The sequence below is a fragment of the Cebidichthys violaceus genome, unplaced genomic scaffold, assembly GCF_023349555.1.
Source record: "Cebidichthys violaceus isolate CVI_PGR_0920_01 unplaced genomic scaffold, fCebVio1.0.p SCAF_3, whole genome shotgun sequence".
Lineage (NCBI taxonomy): Eukaryota > Metazoa > Chordata > Actinopteri > Perciformes > Stichaeidae > Cebidichthys > Cebidichthys violaceus.
In genome coordinates this window covers 17,283,874-17,302,406 of record NW_027176483.1, presented here as the reverse complement: position 1 = coordinate 17,302,406, position 18,533 = coordinate 17,283,874, and the positions used below count along the sequence as shown (strand labels likewise).

Genomic DNA, 18,533 nt, shown 5'->3' with positions numbered 1-18,533 from the left:
AATACAAGCATAGATGTCCTGAAAGGGCTTAACGTTTTGACATTAGAAGGGTTTCTTTAGCGGAAAGTATGCAGTAGTGGTAGTAGACAAGTAGGAGTCAATCACAAATTGTACAGAAGAAGTCAATTTGACCAAATAAACAAATATTCCATCAATTGGAGCCTAGTGGTCAGAGAGTGAGACTTAAATAATACGATTATAAAGACTAACCCACATAGAATCAAGGCTGTCAATGATGCCAAATATAGGCAACTGTAAAGGTTCAATAAAACAATAAAATCGTGCTCGAAGCAAGGTAGTTAATCTTTGTAGGCACATTAAATACTGAAGTGTACTTTGAAAACTTCTTTATATTTATAACTTGTTAGATAGTGTTACTCCACCTCTCCACCCTCAAGTCAACGCGGTACTCTCAGGCTCTAGGTATTGGAGGTTAACTTAAAAGCAGTGTGTTGACTGTGTTCATATGTCGGCCTCGTTAAACAATGCTCTTTTGTAGATCCTTCTTTGAGAAACCACAATGAAGACATATACGCGAAGAGCTGGAATAATTGGAGCCTTTTTACTCTTAATATACTTCATCATTTACATGATCGCGAGTTGGAGGACAGGCAAATCTTCTCCAGAGGGAGTCACTGATCAAGAGGTTGTGAGGAGGAAACTGGACCGGATTGAAAAGACGCTAAACAAGCTGGGTGAGTAGCAATTCAGAGGCAAATTATAAAAAGGCTGTAGTGTAAAGCTCTGACTTTGTAATCATATCATATATTATTTTTAAAAGATCTGTAATCTAAAGTTAATGAACCAAAAGACATTTCATCATTTCCAAAATATGCACACATGAGCAGTTTCTAGAGTACTGAACAAATCTCCTTGGCAAGTAAAAGTCCTGCATTCAAAGTGTTTTACATCAATGGACAGTGTCCATTGGACACCTTCCAGCCAATCAGAATGGTGGGAATTTGGCACTGTTCTAAACTACTATGGCGGGTTTGGACTGAACGCAAAAATGTAGTGTACACAAATACAAGCAAGTGTACACAAATATCACTGAAATCACATGTTGTTCCTTCAGCCTGAGTTGACAATGTTTCAACTTTTGTGAAAAATGTGTGCATATCCCGAGGCTTTATTTATGTGCACTTTCAAAACATAAAAGTAAACAATAATGTTTCAAGATGTCACTGTCACACAAGCACAGACAGACAGTCGTATGTACATTGCTAGCTAGCAACCATTAACGTTGATCTATATAGTTGTTGTATTGTGTCTAATGTTCAAAGACAAACACCAGGGAAACATTCAAACACACCTTATGAATGAATGCACCGTAGGTCTGTAACAGACAGGAGAGAAAACTAGGTGGTGCGATGTTTTGTACGACATTTGATTTTACTGAGGAAATATTAGAAGAGTTTGCAGCAGCATTGATACGCTTTCCATTTCTTCCGGCTAAGTTGTCAAACACATTTATACTTCTACTGTCGTGACGTTTTACTGACCCTGTTCATAATTTCTGTCTCTTTATGAACACAATCCAAATTCAAAACAAAGCAAAGCTGATAGAAGTAGCTGGTCTGACGAACTCCACCAATGAAGTATTACTAAATGTGGATCAAGTAAAAGAGAAGATTGTGATGCCAAAGTTATATCCAAACTCCATGCTGTTCGCCCACTGGGGCGACGACCTGTCAGAAGAGGAACAGAAGGAGGCTGAGGCTCTGTTTCAGATTTATGGATACAATGCCTTCCTGAGTAACCAGTTGCCAATCGACAGGAAGCTCCCAGATACAAAAACTGATCAAGAGGTTGTGAGGAGGAAACTGGACCGGACAAAAGGTAACTTGTGTTCATACTGGTTCTAACTATTTTGAAAGGGGGTTTGATTATTTTGTGTCCTGACCTTTGCAATAACTTGCTATGCCCAGTAATCCGATGTCTTCTCCGTCTTATGGGTGTTACTATGAACCGACTACCAGTGTTTTATATGCAGCTAATCTAATCAATCATATATTAGAATTTAGTTGCAGTAAATAACTGTGCCGAAGCAATATTTAGCCGGAAATACATGCACTCAACATGACAAGTTAACTGTGACATAATGGCACCCTGTATCCAGAATATGACAGATCCGCCAACCCTACTGCACAGAGCAGGACAAATTAGGATCTAACCTCTAGTTCTTTGAGAGCTTCCCAGTGATTTCAGTCTCTTCATCCTCTCTTTTCTCTTCTGATGTCGAGCCAAATCAAACAACCACTCCTGATGTCCTACATTCTATGATACAGCATGGAGAACATCTACGCAACACAAGCTACATGACATACTGACACACACTTTCACCACAGTACACTACTGCCTGAGAACCGATTGACGGAGACATTAACCACACTTTTCTACACCTCTCTACATCTCACGCCATTTAGGTGTCTGATGAAGAATTATGCCAGGGACCTGCCAACCATCAGCGTGGTGCTGATCTACATCAACGAGGCTCTTTCGGTCATTAAAAGGGCCGTACAAAGCATCATCACCCACACTCCAAAGCACCTGCTGAGGGAAATCGTTCTAGTGGATGACTATAGTACTTACAGTAAGTGTAACTGTGCACTTGGAATAAAGTATGACAATGACTGCATTAGTCAGATACTCAGTGCTTCATAGGGTTTTCTGTATATAATTTGTAAAGCTGTTGTAGTCATCTGTGTTTGTGTATTTATAGATTTGACTGTTGCCTATGTTTACAGATGACTTTGGAAAACCATTACAAGACTACGTTGATCAGATTCACAAAGAGAGGCCTGGACTCATAAAGAAAGTGTGGCATCAGCAACAAATGGGATTGTCCCAATCCCGGATCTCAGGTTGGGAGCATGCCACAGCAGATGTTGTGGCCGTTTTGGATGCCCATATTGAAACCACAGAGGGATGGTATGTACACGTTTCAAAGGAAGGGGAACTGTTGAGGGAAAGAACGGTAAATGTACTGCTGTGAAGTTAACTTCCTTCACTAAGTTCCGGTCAAAATCCTACATAAATAAAGTTGAGAATTAGTTATTTCACCTCCTCCTCCTTGAAGTTATTACTGTTTTAATGTTGGTGTCCTTACCAGGGCAGAGCCTCTGTTGGACAGGATCAAAGCGGACAGGACGTGGTGGTGTCCCCTGTGTTTGATAAGGTGCATTTTGACGTTCTACACGTAGAAATATATATCCCGTCCGCTCATGGCTTTGACTGGGCTTTGTGGTGTTTGTATACGAGTCCTTTAGGCCAGAGTGGCTGAAGACGAGGGATGAATCGCAACCTGGGAAGTACGTGGAACACACAAACTTAGTCAGATCACTGTGAGTGGGGTGATTAGATAAGACCCTAACCTGGTTTTTAGAGTTTTGGAGAGTTCTTCCTTGGGATTGGCTATAATGTGATTTTGAATACTTATACAAAAAGTATCCAGCTTTTTTTGATCTCATGAAGTACTTGTATTCATAAATTCAGGGTAGTTCTAGTGGAGAATCAAATTATGTTTTGTAGCTTATAATAATTGCCAGTGTTCACATTCATTTCACAGTAAAATGAACCTATGTGCCGTTGTCTTCTTTCTATTTAACAAAAAAAGTGATAGAAATCTTTTTAACTTGTGTTTCACTCACTGAATCACTTTTTAAACAGTAAAACGTTTAAGCTGTTTCACAATTTAAAAGACAGTCAAAGTGAAAAGCATGCAGTATTCATTTTGACTCTGGACTAGTGGCACTGTTTGTGTATTTTGGACAGGAGTCCCTCTGTTATGGGAATCTTTGCAGCAGACAGACTCTTCCTTGGAGAAATCGGTGGGCTCGATGGCGGAATGACAATTTACGGAGGAGAAAATGTTGAACTTGGGATTCGTGTGAGTAGCCCAAACTGTTTCAGTGATAAGAATTAAACATGGCAACGAATTGAAAACATTCAAGGTTGAAGATTTGGTAAATCACTAATGACTATCTGATCTGTGTCTGGACTGCTCAGGTGTGGCTGTGTGGAGCCAGCGTAGAGTTTGTGCCTTGCTCGAGGGTAGCTCACATTGAGAGGACGCATAAACCGTATGCACTTGATCTCAACCCTGCCATGAGGAGAAATGCACTGAGGGTCGCAGATATCTGGTTGGATGAGTACAAGCGGAACGTGCTCATTGCCTGGAACCTTCCTTTTAAGGTCGACACAGTGATCATGTTTGTACAGATTGTCATCTGTAGGGTATAGTATTTTATACAGAATAGCTAAATCGGGTAGTAAAACATTACATTCATAAAATGTGGATGCGAGTCAGCGTCTATAACGTTATACTGAATCACCATATATTTTGTAGATAACATAAGATAGAACTTTATTCACCCTGAGGGAAATTGCTCTGCATCAGTAGCTGTAAACAGCAGGAAACAGTCTGTTAGCCTAGAGTATGGTATGGATATACTGTACAATGACCCACTAGCTGCTGAGAACTGTTGTTCAGCACACATAACCTGCTTGAAACAGCTTCACATGCTTGACTTTACTTGATGGCTTTCTTTTGCTCCCACTTGAAGAAACTTCTACTATAGCACAACCCTCAAAGGGATTTTTAGAAATCTTAGACACATCCTATTCTCCTTGTATTCATCAAAATTTTGCAACAATCCAGTGTTAATAAGTTGACAACAAAAACAAGACCATACTGCCCTCTTCCGCCATCCAACCATACACTCATTATGTTTAAAACTCCTTATATTTTACTCATTTCACCAAGAGATGACTAAATACACAAAATAAAAACAGCTCACTGCTGTAGAGGTAAAGTGTGTTTTTTCACAGAAGACAACTCCATTTAGTTCTTCACTTTCAGGGTCCTGGTATTCTGCATGCTGCCTCACTATCTTGGATCACTGGGACATTTGAATAGAACAGATTCATGAGATTTAATTGCGTTGAAGCATATAGATTTGTACCTAAAAAGAAAAGCTGAAATGTAAACCTTTCAAGTGGTACCTGGACCATGTCTATCCAAGTCTGGCCACATGGGATAACCTCTTGGGGTATGGCGCGGTAAGAGACATTGTCAGTCATTAGTTTGCTGATGTATCATGTCATAGTTTAGTGTGAGTAATTTATCAATAACCCTGAAATACATAGACTAATATGTAGCCATGCTGAATGTTGTGATTGGGCTTTACATTTTACAATGTAAAGCCCAATCACGCAGGTTCACGCAGCGGTCAAAGCAAATCAACAACTCTCTTAACATGACACTGATCTGTACAGCTGCAGAACGCCCTTCTTAGGAGCCACTGTGTGGACCAGGGAGACGTTCCAGGAAACATCCCCATCCTGTATGGATGCCACTCCCAGCTGTCACAGGTTATCTAAGAAGACAGATGGGAAAAACTGGTACTGAGATGTTAACAACAAATCATAATATTAAATCACAACCCTTTCTTTCCGCCAGCAATGCTTCTATAACGCAGATGGTGAAATCATCATTGGGGGGATTAAATCTCACAAATATAACAGTAACCGCTGCCTGGTTGATCCAGGCTCTGGCAGCACTCCCACCCTGCAGGACTGTCAGCTGGCTAAACTACAGCAACTACACATGAACTGGGACTTCAAGCAAGTAAGAACTCAGCTGATACCAGTATGGTGGCATTTCGAACAATCCAGCACAGTCTTATGAGACACCAGTAAGAGGTGTCAAAGCCAAACCTACACAAATGTGTTTGAAAATATCATTGTGTTAGATGCATTTATGCTAACAACTCATACATTCTCTCTCTTGATCAAACTTTTGCAGGGCCGATCGATCCGAAACAAAGCAACAAAGAGATATCTTGAGATCGCCCAGGGAGTAAGCTCTTATTATGAGGTCATCATTCAACAGTGCAGTGAACAGAGCTGGACGATTGAGCATCTCATCACAAGTTTTTAGTTTTTTTTACCTGAATTTGCATTAACAAAAGATAATGACGAACGGGATCTTATTTACATTTTTAAATAACTATTAGAAATTTTAAAACAAATCTCCCTAACATGACTTCAAAAGGGTCACAGTTGCTAGTGACTTAACTCAGTTATGACCCACACATTTCTGTTTTTACAGACTATCAAAGTAAGAAAAACTGTGTTTTGTTGCACTACCGATCTACTATCTCTGTGCTTTTTGGGCTATCCAAGCCCCCTTACCGTAACACCTTGACTAGACAAGCATTACATTTCCAGAGCCGGCTGGCTTGACTGCAGTTTGTTTACCCTGTGTGTTTATGTATGTCAAACAGCACTGATTATCTCATCTCAAGCACCTCTGTATGTCAGCACTAATAAAAGATGTCTGTGGTGATGGTAAGTTATGTGACTCCTCTGTTAGACATTGCACGGAATCTAAACTGACGCTCACCTCTCATACACCTGCTTCCCAGACAATAAACGTAACCCCCCTATCACTGAGGGAGTTAAGACCCCCTTATGAACGCGTGTGTAATTTGTATGTAGAATCAAACATGTGAGCAGGTTTGAAAACAGGTACTGGCTGCTGTCACCCAGAATTGTGAGGTCACATTTAATCTATGGGATTAGATAGTGTCTTTGAGTTCCTGTCACTTTACGACAGTTGTGTCAAATGTGTTGGTCTGTTTGGTTCCATAGTTATATGTTTGCAACCAGAACAACATTAAACGTAAACTGTAATAATTCAAAAACGTTTAAAGATATCAAAAAGCTGATTTATATTACAATAGTTCAAAGTATTGTAACCCGTTTAAAGTTCAAATGTAGCTGAAAGTATTCAGAAGTATTTCAAAGTGGAGTAGGTTTAAGATGAGAGAAGATTATCTTCATCGGGTTTGTTTTTTTAAAAATGGAAAAAGCTTAATATTTTTAAAAAGTATAAATGGTAGAAACCAAAGGGAAAAAAAAGACAACACTAATGTCCTTAAATTAGGGAGTGGAAGACCACAAAACACGAAGACAAGGTTCCCAGCAAGCTGTTTATAAATGGACATAAAGGTTTACCTTTTGTCTTCCCACCTCTCCCCCTCCAAAAAAAAAGTTGTATACATGACCGCATGTTACATTATGGAAGTTCCGTTTGAGGAAGCAGGTGACTTCACAACGTCAGCCCTGCGCCTACTGCAAACAAACAAACAGAGGGAGGACAGGTCTCACCCCGCGCCTTTAAAGGAAAGAAGGAATCTCGGTCGGACGTTTGTTATTCTCTTGCTGGGGATCAGTCGGTGTGTTTTCAGCATGAGGGCAGCAGGGTTAAAGCGGGTAGTCCTCACTTTGGGGGGTATCGGGCTCGTCTTCTACATGGGCATGTTTCTAAAATGGAGATATGGGCCTACTGACAAAGAGCTGGACTCACTGCATATTATCAGAATTTTTTCAGACATGAAGACAAACATCAGCAATATCTGTGAGTTGAAGCAATGGTTTATCTTTCTTCCAGTATACATGTTACTCTGTTTTATTTGTTTTTTATCGGGATGAATGTCACCTTCTCACTTCAAATGAAGATGGTGAGATGGAAGTTTGGTTCAGTTCGATTTGATCAGAGACATTGTTAGAAAGGTAAGTGGAAGGATTCATGTCAGTTCACTGTATACAGCAAAAGGTATTTTATGCTTAGCCTTTTGCATATGCATGTTAGGAGACAGAAGTATGACACAAAGAATAATAGTATGTAGTGACACAAATGTTTTCGTTTGGAGAAAGAGAAATGCTTCCCTATGGGTGTTGAATATTAGGTTAAATTGCCTCTAATGAGACTTTTCTTTTTTTGCAGTTTGATGTCTATTAATGAGGTCAAATTTAAGTGCACAATATATGAGTTAATAAATGGAACACTCCGTTCTCTACATTCTCTTGTCTATGTTATATTGAGTATTGTGTTTTATGTATTATTCCTGATGTCTTTATTTAGTCTCTTTTGTGTGCTGATGTATGCTAATCCCAGTATAAGCAGACATAATACACAGACAAAACGAATGGCTCCTACACTAATGCTTAACTTCCCTCTGGATGTCAGTAAAATGTTATTTTTTTGTGTAGAACCAATAAAGAGAACTCGAATCTCAAGAAAAACTATAGTGTACTATTTTCTACAAAAGGTGGTCATGCCTCTAGCTGATTTTACTGTGTCCCTGTCATCCTTTTGTCAAGTCATTGTACTCCAAGCTTTTGAGGAAAAGCAGAAAAGCATGCAGACAATGCTTGAAGAGGACAGAGGCAGACAGAGAAAAGCTGCAGAGGTCGAACAGCCATCAGTCGAAAAGCAGCCAGAGCAACCTGAAGTAAAGATGCAAGACCAACAGAAGGTCCCCAAAGAGAAACAGTCCAATAAACTGTTCCCAGACTCTTACCTGTTCAAGAAGTGGGGGGGAAATCTGACTGAGGACGACCAAAGAGACGCGCAGGGTTTGTATGAGAAGTACGGATACAACGTTTTCCTCAGTGATCGCCTTCCTCTAGATCGAGCTCTCCCAGACACCAGGGATAAAAGGTAGGCTACAATTTATTGTCATTTCCTATGATGCCAAACCTGCCATTCCACGTCGTACACAAAAGTTCTAGATTAATCGATGTCCGTTGATCATCCTTCACATTCCAGTTGACATGGTTTGTCTTTAGACACACCTCACTGATGGACAGATGGTGGTATTTGTGAGAAAACCTTCTGTTTGTGAATAGGTGTCTGAAAAAGAGTTACCCAAAGGACCTGCCAAGCCTTGGAGTGGTGTTGATCTACCTGAATGAGGCCCTGTCAGCCATCAAAAGAGCTCTGCACAGCATCATCAACCGCACCCCTAAAAACCTGCTGAAGGAGATAATATTGGTGGATGACAACAGCTCCGATGGTTGGTTGGCTGCAAATGATTCAGATTGAGCAAACACATTTGATAAAAACTCATCTAATGTATAGGCTACAATAAATACTTCGAGGAAGGTTGGGCGGATAAAACAGAGGCAACTGCTGCTTATTTTGCCACATCAAGTGTTTAATCATGGCCGCTGTTCTAATCTGTGGTGTGTACTCAAGGTGTTACTTTATGATTGTGATTTACATTTTGAAAGTATCTACTTTTTTCTGCAGTCTTGTGAATCTCACAGAATGCAGTTTGAATTTTCGGCTTTAAAGCAGTATAGTTTTTTTTTCATTTTGGGAAATTCGCTTATTTGCTCTCTTGTTGAGATTTTGATGAGAAGATTGATACCACTGTTGCATCTGAATGGTAAAATATGAAACTACAGTCAGCAGCTGTTTAGCCAATCTTAGTATAAAGACTGGACAAAGCTTAACAAAGATCTGCCCTCTAGCAGGTCTAAAGTTCACCAATTAAAGCTGGAGTGCAGAACTTTTGTGTCCCCTCTCCGGCTTTGACAGTAATTACCATATAGTAAAGACCATAGCAACGGAACAATAGCTATCTGCATTGGATGCTCAAAATGAATGCCGTTTACAAGAAGGATTAAAGTAAAAACAAAATTAGCATGGGAAGACTTAAAGAGAGCGCTCCTGTTGGCTTAATCACCATTGTGTGAATTTAAATGTCCGCCACTTCACCTTCATTGTGTTATACCTCTTTTGTTCAAGCAGTACAAAACCAAATTGTTGTTCATGTGCTGGATACGGTAACAACAATAATTCAGGATGTTGGTTGTTAAAGCTCCAGCACATAAGCCCCGGTAAAACCACTAATTAATAAATGCGTGCGATAACCAAAGTGTAAAAGCGCCGAACAAGATGTAATGTGTTTATTAGTAAGCTTTAGAGTTTCTGCTACAGGTGGACTTTGTAACCTTTGGACAGAGCAACGCTAGCTGTTTCTCTTTGTTTCCAGTCTTTATGCTAAGCTAAGCTAATTAGGTGCTGGCAGTAGCCCTATATTAACCAGACGGACATAATTGTGCTATAGATTTTCTTATCTAGCTCTTGGCAGGAAAGCAAATAAAAATATATTTCCAAAAGTGTTGAACTATTCCTTTATGAGCACATAAACCTCGATACGATGTAACACAATGGCCCTGCATTTAGTCAATTCAAAGCTGTGGATGTGTGGCACTGGGTTGCAATATATTGAATGTTGTTTCTCTTTTTTTTTGTCCATTCTGCTTACAGACAACGAGTGAAATAAAACATCAGAAACACCTTTCAGTATAATGAAACCATTACAACATCACTAACTACAGCTTAAAACCAGACGCAGTCACAATATAAACTCAACGTTAAAAATGTAATTTAAATAGCTTACTGTAGTTTCTGAGCATGTGAGGCATGTCTATGATCAGAACTCCCTCTCAAATCGGCTTTGCATTCTGGGTAATCAGTGTGCAAACTGCTATCTCTGCCATGTCTGAACTTGCTAGGAACTACATAGCATATAGCCCACATTTTCCTCTCAATTCAGACGACTTGAAGGGGGACCTTGACGCGTACGTGAAGATGATCGAGCAGCAGAACCCGAGTCTCCGTATTACAAGAGTGAGGCACAGTGAGCAGCGAGGCCTTGCATCTGCCAGGGTTTCTGGATGGAGGGCTGCTACTGCTGACGTGGTGGCCATCCTGGATGCACACATTGAAGTCCATGAGCTGTGGTAAGAATGTGGCAAAAAAATAAATCCTATTATACTATGATTTATGTGTAGTATTTCTAATAAAAGACTTGAAACATGATACATTAGCTGCATCTACGCAAAACAACCTTCATTTTTGCAATTCACTTAAAAAATGAAATTCTCAAGCTTTTCCCCAGGACTGACGACATCACAATGTTAATTATAGCTAGACATTAATTAAAAAAAAGGTTACACAGGGAAGCGTCCATACCGCCACAAGGTACAAACGGACTCTGGTGAGGTGAGGTATTGAACCAGCAGTCTAACTGGTTGCTAAGTAAATGTCAGAAGGATACAGTGATGTGAGAACCGCTTCTCTTCCATTGTCCTCATGCAGGGCTGAACCCCTGCTGACACAGATCAAAGGTGACCGAACGGTGGTGACGTCCCCAGTGTTCGACAAAGTCAACTTTGATGACCTCAAGGTTGAGGAATACCCTCCAGCAGCACACGCCTTCGACTGGGCTTTATGGTGCATGTACGAGGGGTTCTCGGACGACTATTACAAACTCAGAGACGGCTCATTGCCTGGAAAGTAAGTGAAAGTGAAATCAGTCAAGCTTGTTCCAAATTGTGTCAAACAAATAAAACACCATGGTCTCATTAATCGTATATTGGATGAGGCCTTCTTGATGATCTAAAAGCTTGACCTTTAATGGTAATACTGATATAAATTATACAGTTGTGACTGTTGTCTTCTTTCACCTCAGAAGTCCATCTGTCATGGGGATCCTGGTAGCTGACAGGAAGTATCTAGGAGAAATTGGAGTCGTCGATGAAGGCATGAAAGTGTACGGTGGAGAAAATGTTGAGCTGGGAATTCGTGTGAGTAAACATCACCTATCTAACATGCACATCTAACAAATCTTACACCTTATTACGCAGTCCCAGGCCAACTTGCAGCAAGACAGAATGCAGATCCTGGCGACGCAATTGGTGAGGTGGTGAATTGAAGCCAGATTGCAAAAATTGAAAGTGAGAGGAATCCTTAAATGTGCAATAATTTGATTTTGCTTCATATGTGGAGCGCACCACAGCTGATGTAATTATCATCATGGTTTGTAGAAACCCAAGAAAACATCAAATAGCATGATTAAAGAATTGCAGAACAGAGCGTCATTGATATCTTCTTATACTGTGCATACTGTATATTATTAGTTAGTTTTCATCTAGATTTTGCGTGTAAAATCGCTGCAGGGCAGGTATACAGACCTTAATTTATGAATTTGTGGTTTGTTTGATAAAGACAGATACAGCCTACTGTATACATAGACAAACTGAAAACAGCTATCCGGTGCAGGTATCGTAGCACAGTGGAGACACCTCACTGAGTGTGAGAAGATTGACACCACTTTCATGTCTGTGTGGTAAGAATGACGCTACAGCTAGCATCCACTTGGCTTTGCTTGCTTGCCCACATTTTGTAAACATTTAAGTAGCTCTTATTTACTCTTGCATTGACATAATTGATGATTCAGTTTTATTGTATGAGCTCTTTCTTTGCTCATGCAGGTGTGGACATGTGGAGGCAGTATTGAAGTAGTTCCATGCTCCAAGATCGCTCACATCGAGAGGGCCCACAAGCCCTACATGCCTGACCTGAGCCAAGCCGTGAAGAGAAACGCCCTGAGGGTAGCAGAAATCTGGATGGATGAATACAAACACAACGTCAACTTGGCGTGGAACTTACCATTCGAGGTAGGACAAAAACGATGATGCCCTTTCTTGGCATGCTGCATGCTTCTCCACACAGGGTGCAGGATGAACATCCAAGAGTCCATATATCATTAGTTATGAGCACATTTTAATTTCTTAAGTTACAATATCACAAAAAATGACACTCCATATTTTCTGCAGAATCACGGAATTGACATCGGGGACATCTCAGAGAGGAAAAAACTCAGGGAAACGTTAAAATGCAAACCTTTCAAATGGTACCTGGAAAATGTGTATCCCAAATTGGATCCCTGGGACAACCTATTAGCTTATGGAGGAGTAAGTTAAGTTTTATCTCGTGCTTTGTTTGTGTAGTAGAGGCAGTGGGTGTGTCACAGCCACATGCATTGCCACGTTAATTTACTTTCTAATGATTCACTCCCACGTGCAATAGTGGTCGATACATTTTCTCTGGGTTTGACAAAATGATGAACTTCCCCATTTATAGCTGAAGAATCTTGATGCTGATTTGTGCGTAGACCAAGGCCCAGTACCAGGTCACACACCCATCGCCTACGTCTGCCACTACTATGCACCTCAAGTAAGTGAAGCAGCTTAAAAGGCTTGTCTCTCAAAAAATACAAGTGGCAGTATTGTCTGTTTGTTGTCTTATTTAAATGCCCAATCTGCTTGCTGCTTAACTTTTACAAAATATTTTTCAGGTCACCTATTATCGCTCAAACGGTGAGCTTTATATCGGCGGCATCAAGTCCCATAGGTACAATGACAACCGGTGTTTAACTGACGTTGGGGAAAAAGATTCAGAGCCGGGCCTTTACAACTGCAAAGAGGCTGTGCAGAAAGGAATGGGGATTTACTGGGACTTCACTCAGGTACTACAAGTTCAACTATTGTCAAAACAAAGCAAAGTATATGAAAGTCAAGGAGGAGGAAGTTTTATCTCAGTAAGATAGTTGGTAAAAGTCAGTGTGTTTCAAATTAGAGAGTGGATGAGTTTAGGGTGACTTCTAGCTCAAAGTATTGACTGTGGCTGTCTGAATGTTTGAAGATGACATACTGTGCATCCCTATTCTTAAATCTTGACACCTGTCTTTTCTAGGGCAAAGAAATGAGGAACCGAGAGACAAAGAGATGTCTGGAGATTAAAAACGGAAAACTTCTAATACAGGAATGCTCTGGCCAAAGATGGAAAATCCAACACATAATCAAGCCCTTTTAAAAGTGTGTGTGTGTGTGTGTGTGTGTGTGTGTGTGTGTGTGTGTGTGTGTGTGTGGCCAACAAGAAGTGCACTTCTCTGCTCAGAGGTCAGTGGATAATATCACCTGTATGTGTTAAATGTAAAAGAAAGTCAGTGAAATTTGACAGTGAAAGCTTCTCTATTTTGTAAATCTTATATGAAATTATATTTCCCTAAAAACTTTGGCAATTTGCTCAACATCTTATGAATGGCTGTTAAGTCTGCAAGTCATTTTTTGGTTGTGCATACTGAACTGAAGTAGTGTTCAAATTATTATTGGATCAGTAGTAGTTAAAATGACATTGGTTTTCAAAGAACAAGAGAAAAATATATTTTGTTCTATTCCTTTCATGTTTCAAGATCAAAATGTATGAAAACAAATGAGTCTGTCTGTTGTTACTGTGCTGATCAGAGAAATGCAAGCTATCTCCCAGTCGGCCTATATTACAGGTATTGTGTGGAAAAGAGCATTACTGGGATCAGGACAATGTTTTTTATTATTATTAAAGGTTTGTTACTAATGTAATCCTGAAAAGATATGCAAGAGTCAACTTGTTCAGGGGTAAATTAACTGTGTATTAACTATATGTTAGTTAATTACATTGAGTGTAAAAAATGATCTTGATGTGTTCTCAGACTATAATTACCCACAGCCTTAATTTCTTCTGGGGAGCCTTGTCCCCTCTAGTGTCTAGAGGAGGGATAGCTATATTTGGGACTTCGTCGTGGATTACATGGGGGTTGGTTGTCTTTTTATTTACAGCACACCTCAGTGGAGGCCAACAAAGTTTTCTTTTGTTGTGCTCAGACAAAGGCGTATTTTTTAAATATTGTAAAAATATTGATCATTGTCCTTTTTTTATTATTTGGAAATAAACATGATTTATAAAACTGTTTTGTTTTTTTAATTATTTTTCAAAAAAAGGGACGCTCTAGCCTGTCATGTCTAAAACATGTCGATAAAGCTCAGTTGTGTGTGGCTTTCTGGGCACAGAAAGAAGCCAGATCAGCAGGTTATAATGAACTGACTTGAGCTGAACTGTGCAACGGAGTGAAAAACTGTAATATTATGAAGGCTTGTGTGACCATTCTGTGACCTTTTTTATTGGGACTTTTTCTGGAACACAATATTCTATAAATGTTTAGGACTTCTTTTTTTGGCATGCTAAGCTAGGACTTTCTTAATTCCATCTTTATGGCAAACTCGACTGTAATTATTTATGACATACTATACTGAGAGTTTTATAATGAAAGTTTTTGGACATTTTTTATGGCATAGTACGCCATGTATTTTTTTTTACATACTATACTATGACTTTTTAAAAGACGTTTTTATTGCATACGATATAGTGATTTTTTTATGACATGCTATACTATGAATTTCTTTTTCCGGCGTACTATACTATGAGATTCATCTATATTTTTATTTATGTACTTCTTCTTCTCTGATAAGTTGTAGCAAATTACATAGAGAATGAATGGAGAATATGGAAATGAGAATAACATAAAAACTAAAAATAATTATAAAAGGGTTTGATCTCTTTAATTTTATTTCTTTATATTGCCAAAGTATAAAAGCGATAAAACTGTTATTTTTTACATACATATTAGCATAACATTGATGGTTTTCTATCTATGGTTATTTATGGTTCATGGTTATCAGTGCACTTTAAACATTTTTCTTTACTGCACCACTTTTGTTGTTTTTCTGTGCCAACACACAATCATATTACCTTAAGTAAAAAATGCTGTCTGTGGGAAATGTCCTGGTGGTGGACATTTGTTGTGTTTTGTTCTACTTCCAGATGAGGTATCTGAAAAACTAAAGCCCTTTTCTCGAAAAATAAAAAAATAAAAAAGTGGTCTAATGATGGCTCTATACCAGAGGTCTTCAACAGGGGGTCCGCGACCCCTAGCGGGTCTGTGGAGGTACTGCAGAGGGTCCGCGAAATTGTTTTCTTTTTCCCCCAAACATGAATCTGTCCATTATTTTAATAGTCCAGTATTGTATGCAAGATAACAGGTATGTTTATACACGGCACCAGGCCCAGTTTAATATAAAACACAATTTTATACAATATACTGTATATAGTAGGGGGTCCCTGCTCCATCTCTCTATCAGTTTGGGGGTCCTTGACCTGAAAAACGTTGAAGACCTCTGCTCTATACCATAGGAAAGTTCAGGTCACAAAGATGACAATTTTCACTGTGGAGGTACATGCAGGGTTTCACCTAAATCACAAGGAATCAAACTCATGTGATCCCTACCACATACCACATACCACTTTAGTCAGGACAGTGACCAGCAGATAAGCATGGTCTATAACATAGACTCATTTCAAAACAGATACATTGATGCACAACAGAAATGCCAATGCTATGCTTGAGGTAACAATGCTTTGATAACCAAATTTAAGAGATGCTTGTCAAAAATGTAATAATCAAAAATGTTTAGGTATTCATGTGATGGCCAGTGTCTCTGTTCAAGCTGAAGGTGGAACCAAAATATGTGCACGTATTTGTCAGTTACACCGGAAAAAGACGAAGTCTCGCTCACGAAAATCTGGTTTCTTAGCAACCAGAGTGTATAAACAAAGTATCTTGTCTTCCAGGGGTCCATTTCAAGTGTAACACCGCAACATACTCTATTGCAGCCGAAATGTTTAACGATGATTTACTCTCAGACCGCGTCGCTAAGGTCAACCTGCAGCGGTGTCGCAACAGAGAGACTGAAAGACGGGAAAGGGTTTTTAATGACAGAGTGAGGACGATCGGGGTAAGCTACCGCGTTTGTGTCTGAGGCGATACGATGCTCACCACATGAATCCTGCTATTGTATAATATGCTTTGTTCTAAACAGGCTTTTTTAATTGTGCTGTCACGACCGTGGTCTGTTCAATAGGTTGACAAGGAAGCCTTAAACATACAGATGAAAGAAAAAGAGAAACAAGAAGAGGCAGCGAGAGAAGAACAAAACGCTCTTGGTGAGTTAGTTCAACGTTATGTCCAAACGAGAATGATGACTGACTTCATCATTTAGTCAGTACCACGTGTTCTGGTAGGGCGATGGATTACAGGTAAATAGCTTTTGTCACTCACTGATAAAAAAACACGTGGTCTGTTCATGAACATCCACACACATTATTGCCACTGTGTGCATTGTGATGTGTGTTGGGACATTTGGACAAAGTTTCCCTGATGTGGAATTGTTAATGTTGAGATGTCGGACATATAATCTAATAATTGTTTTGTTCCTTCTAATGCAAATTAAAAATGCACTACAGGAATGCACTACCTTTTTTTCCCGTTTTGTTTTGTTTGTCACATTTTCTTCCTTGAGGAGCAAACTTTGCCTTGTGCAACCCGTTGACAATGAATGATCCAGGGATCCTTGAATGTGTACTCCATACAGATGCTGATATGCTCCATAATAGCAAAGTAGCCTGCCTCCTCCATAGCAGAGAAGTGAAGGAGAGGCGTGCGATGGAAAAGGCCATTGTCGACTACCAACGTCAGGACCAGCAGCCTCGGGGCCAGCGGGAGTTTGACCTGAAAGACCCAGGTGACGCACAGATGATGCTCCCCGGCATGGTGGGCGAGGATGCCGACAGTGAGAGCCGGCGGCGGAGGCAGAAGGAGCAGCTCAGAGAGTGGCTCATTCAGCAGCGAAGTGAGCGAGCGGCAGAGAGGCATCAACGGAAGCTGGAGGGTAGGTTTGCCTGATCCCATCCAGGATACAGATGCTCGGTTCACAGACACGCACGCAAAACATAAGCTCACCTCGTCACCTCCACTGTTCTACAGAGCAGCGCTACGACCAAAGCAGAGAAGACATGGACAACAAAGCTCTGCAGCTTCAGAGCATTGAGGTGGAGAGGAGAAAAGCAGCAGCTATGGCCACTAAAGAGTACAATATGGCCAAGGTAAGTCCCCAGGTAATCGCTCAGACTGTTGGATGGAGGTGGTTAAACTTGCTATGAGAACACTGACATGGATTTTACTTCTGATAACAAATCCTTAAAGCAACATGGGAGGCTTAAAGCTTAGAAACACACTCTGAAATGTATATATTTGAACTGCATGGACCTCGAATGGTATTACAAGATCATTCACAGAAGATCCCGCTTAAGAAAACTATTTGGTATTCTTTGGTTGTACCAGATTTTGATGAAAGCGATGACACCATGCGTGTTTTGTGTTTATGTCATGTGCTTTGGTCTTTTTAAAGTTTTGGAATTGGAGGTGTAGTAACAACACTTTCTATCATTCTCTCCTTTTTTGCTGCCTCTGGATGGGCAAAGATTGAAGAGAAGCGTTTCCAGCGAGGGGAACGTAATGACGAGGGCAGTCAAACAGGTACTGTGAGCCATCTGAGAGGACAGCTGACGGGTGTAGGTGCTGAACCCACATGCATGATGGGAGTGCCTGGTAGTTGTCCCAGCAGTGATAGGAGAGCACCTCAAGAGAGCCTGCAGCAGATCATCCAGTTCCAGAAATATCAGATCGAGGAGAAAAAGGTAAAAGGGGAAACAAATGACACTCAAAACACTCTTTTTGATCATTCTAACAACTGTTCACTGGTCGTCTGTCTGCAGAGGGCAGAGCTGCAGAAAAAGCAAGACGAGGAGCAACACGATCGTGTCCGGTTGGACTCGGCTCGGACAGCTCTGTTCATGGAGAGGCAGCAGGCAAAACTGAACAAGCAGCTGAGACGACAAGTGGACAGCACCAATGTCAAGCTGGCAGAGATGCACAAACAACAGTCAGTGGCATCATTCACTCAGCTACACACACACAGTGTATATTTGAGCACATGAAAGAAAGTGTCTCACTCCGTTTCTGAACTGCTGTCATTTGAAGGAAACCGGACATTAAAAGAGGAAGCATTGACGACAGCTTCTTCTCCAAATTCAACACCTGCAGCAGATGATGGATGACTCATTACAGTGCCGATAATGGTGGTACGTGAGAAGAACACGGAATAAAGTACGCAAA

At 40.3% G+C, this 18,533-nt stretch overlaps 2 protein-coding genes and 1 pseudogene across 2 annotated transcripts; all 3 read left to right on the top strand.

Moving 5' to 3' along the window:
• The first annotated feature begins 589 nt into the window (after positions 1-589).
• LOC137880845 (probable polypeptide N-acetylgalactosaminyltransferase 8) lies at positions 590-5,941 on the top strand (annotated as a pseudogene).
• Positions 5,942-7,254: 1,313 nt separating this feature from the next.
• LOC137881350 (probable polypeptide N-acetylgalactosaminyltransferase 8) lies at positions 7,255-13,609 on the top strand. The gene is made up of 11 exons (XM_068723255.1): positions 7,255-7,423; positions 8,170-8,509; positions 8,698-8,864; positions 10,416-10,602; positions 10,961-11,158; positions 11,334-11,448; positions 12,136-12,321; positions 12,481-12,618; positions 12,788-12,880; positions 13,002-13,172; positions 13,400-13,609. Exons 1-11 carry the CDS (start codon positions 7,255-7,257, stop codon positions 13,517-13,519), a joined length of 1,884 nt encoding a protein of 627 aa, XP_068579356.1. The 3' UTR covers positions 13,520-13,609.
• A 2,588-nt stretch (positions 13,610-16,197) lies between these two features.
• Positions 16,198-18,533, top strand: ribc2 (RIB43A domain with coiled-coils 2). The gene is made up of 7 exons (XM_068724170.1): positions 16,198-16,314; positions 16,441-16,522; positions 16,951-17,247; positions 17,343-17,461; positions 17,840-18,055; positions 18,134-18,300; positions 18,399-18,533. Exons 1-7 carry the CDS (start codon positions 16,198-16,200, stop codon positions 18,466-18,468), a joined length of 1,068 nt encoding a protein of 355 aa, XP_068580271.1. The 3' UTR covers positions 18,469-18,533.

Excerpts from the sequence above, each read along its gene's own strand:
- LOC137881350 (XM_068723255.1), top strand. The coding sequence starts at position 7,255 with ATGAGGGCAGCAGGGTTAAAGCGGGTAGTCCTCACTTTGGGGGGTATC. Across the intron at positions 12,881-13,001 it reads GCCACTACTATGCACCTCAA|GTCACCTATTATCGCTCAAA; the intron begins GTAAGTGAAGCA and ends AATATTTTTCAG. Across the intron at positions 13,173-13,399 it reads TTTACTGGGACTTCACTCAG|GGCAAAGAAATGAGGAACCG; the intron begins GTACTACAAGTT and ends TGTCTTTTCTAG.
- ribc2 (XM_068724170.1), top strand. The coding sequence starts at position 16,198 with ATGTTTAACGATGATTTACTCTCAGACCGCGTCGCTAAGGTCAACCTG. Across the intron at positions 16,315-16,440 it reads ACAGAGTGAGGACGATCGGG|GTTGACAAGGAAGCCTTAAA; the intron begins GTAAGCTACCGC and ends TCTGTTCAATAG. Across the intron at positions 18,301-18,398 it reads GCAGAGATGCACAAACAACA|GAAACCGGACATTAAAAGAG; the intron begins GTCAGTGGCATC and ends TGTCATTTGAAG.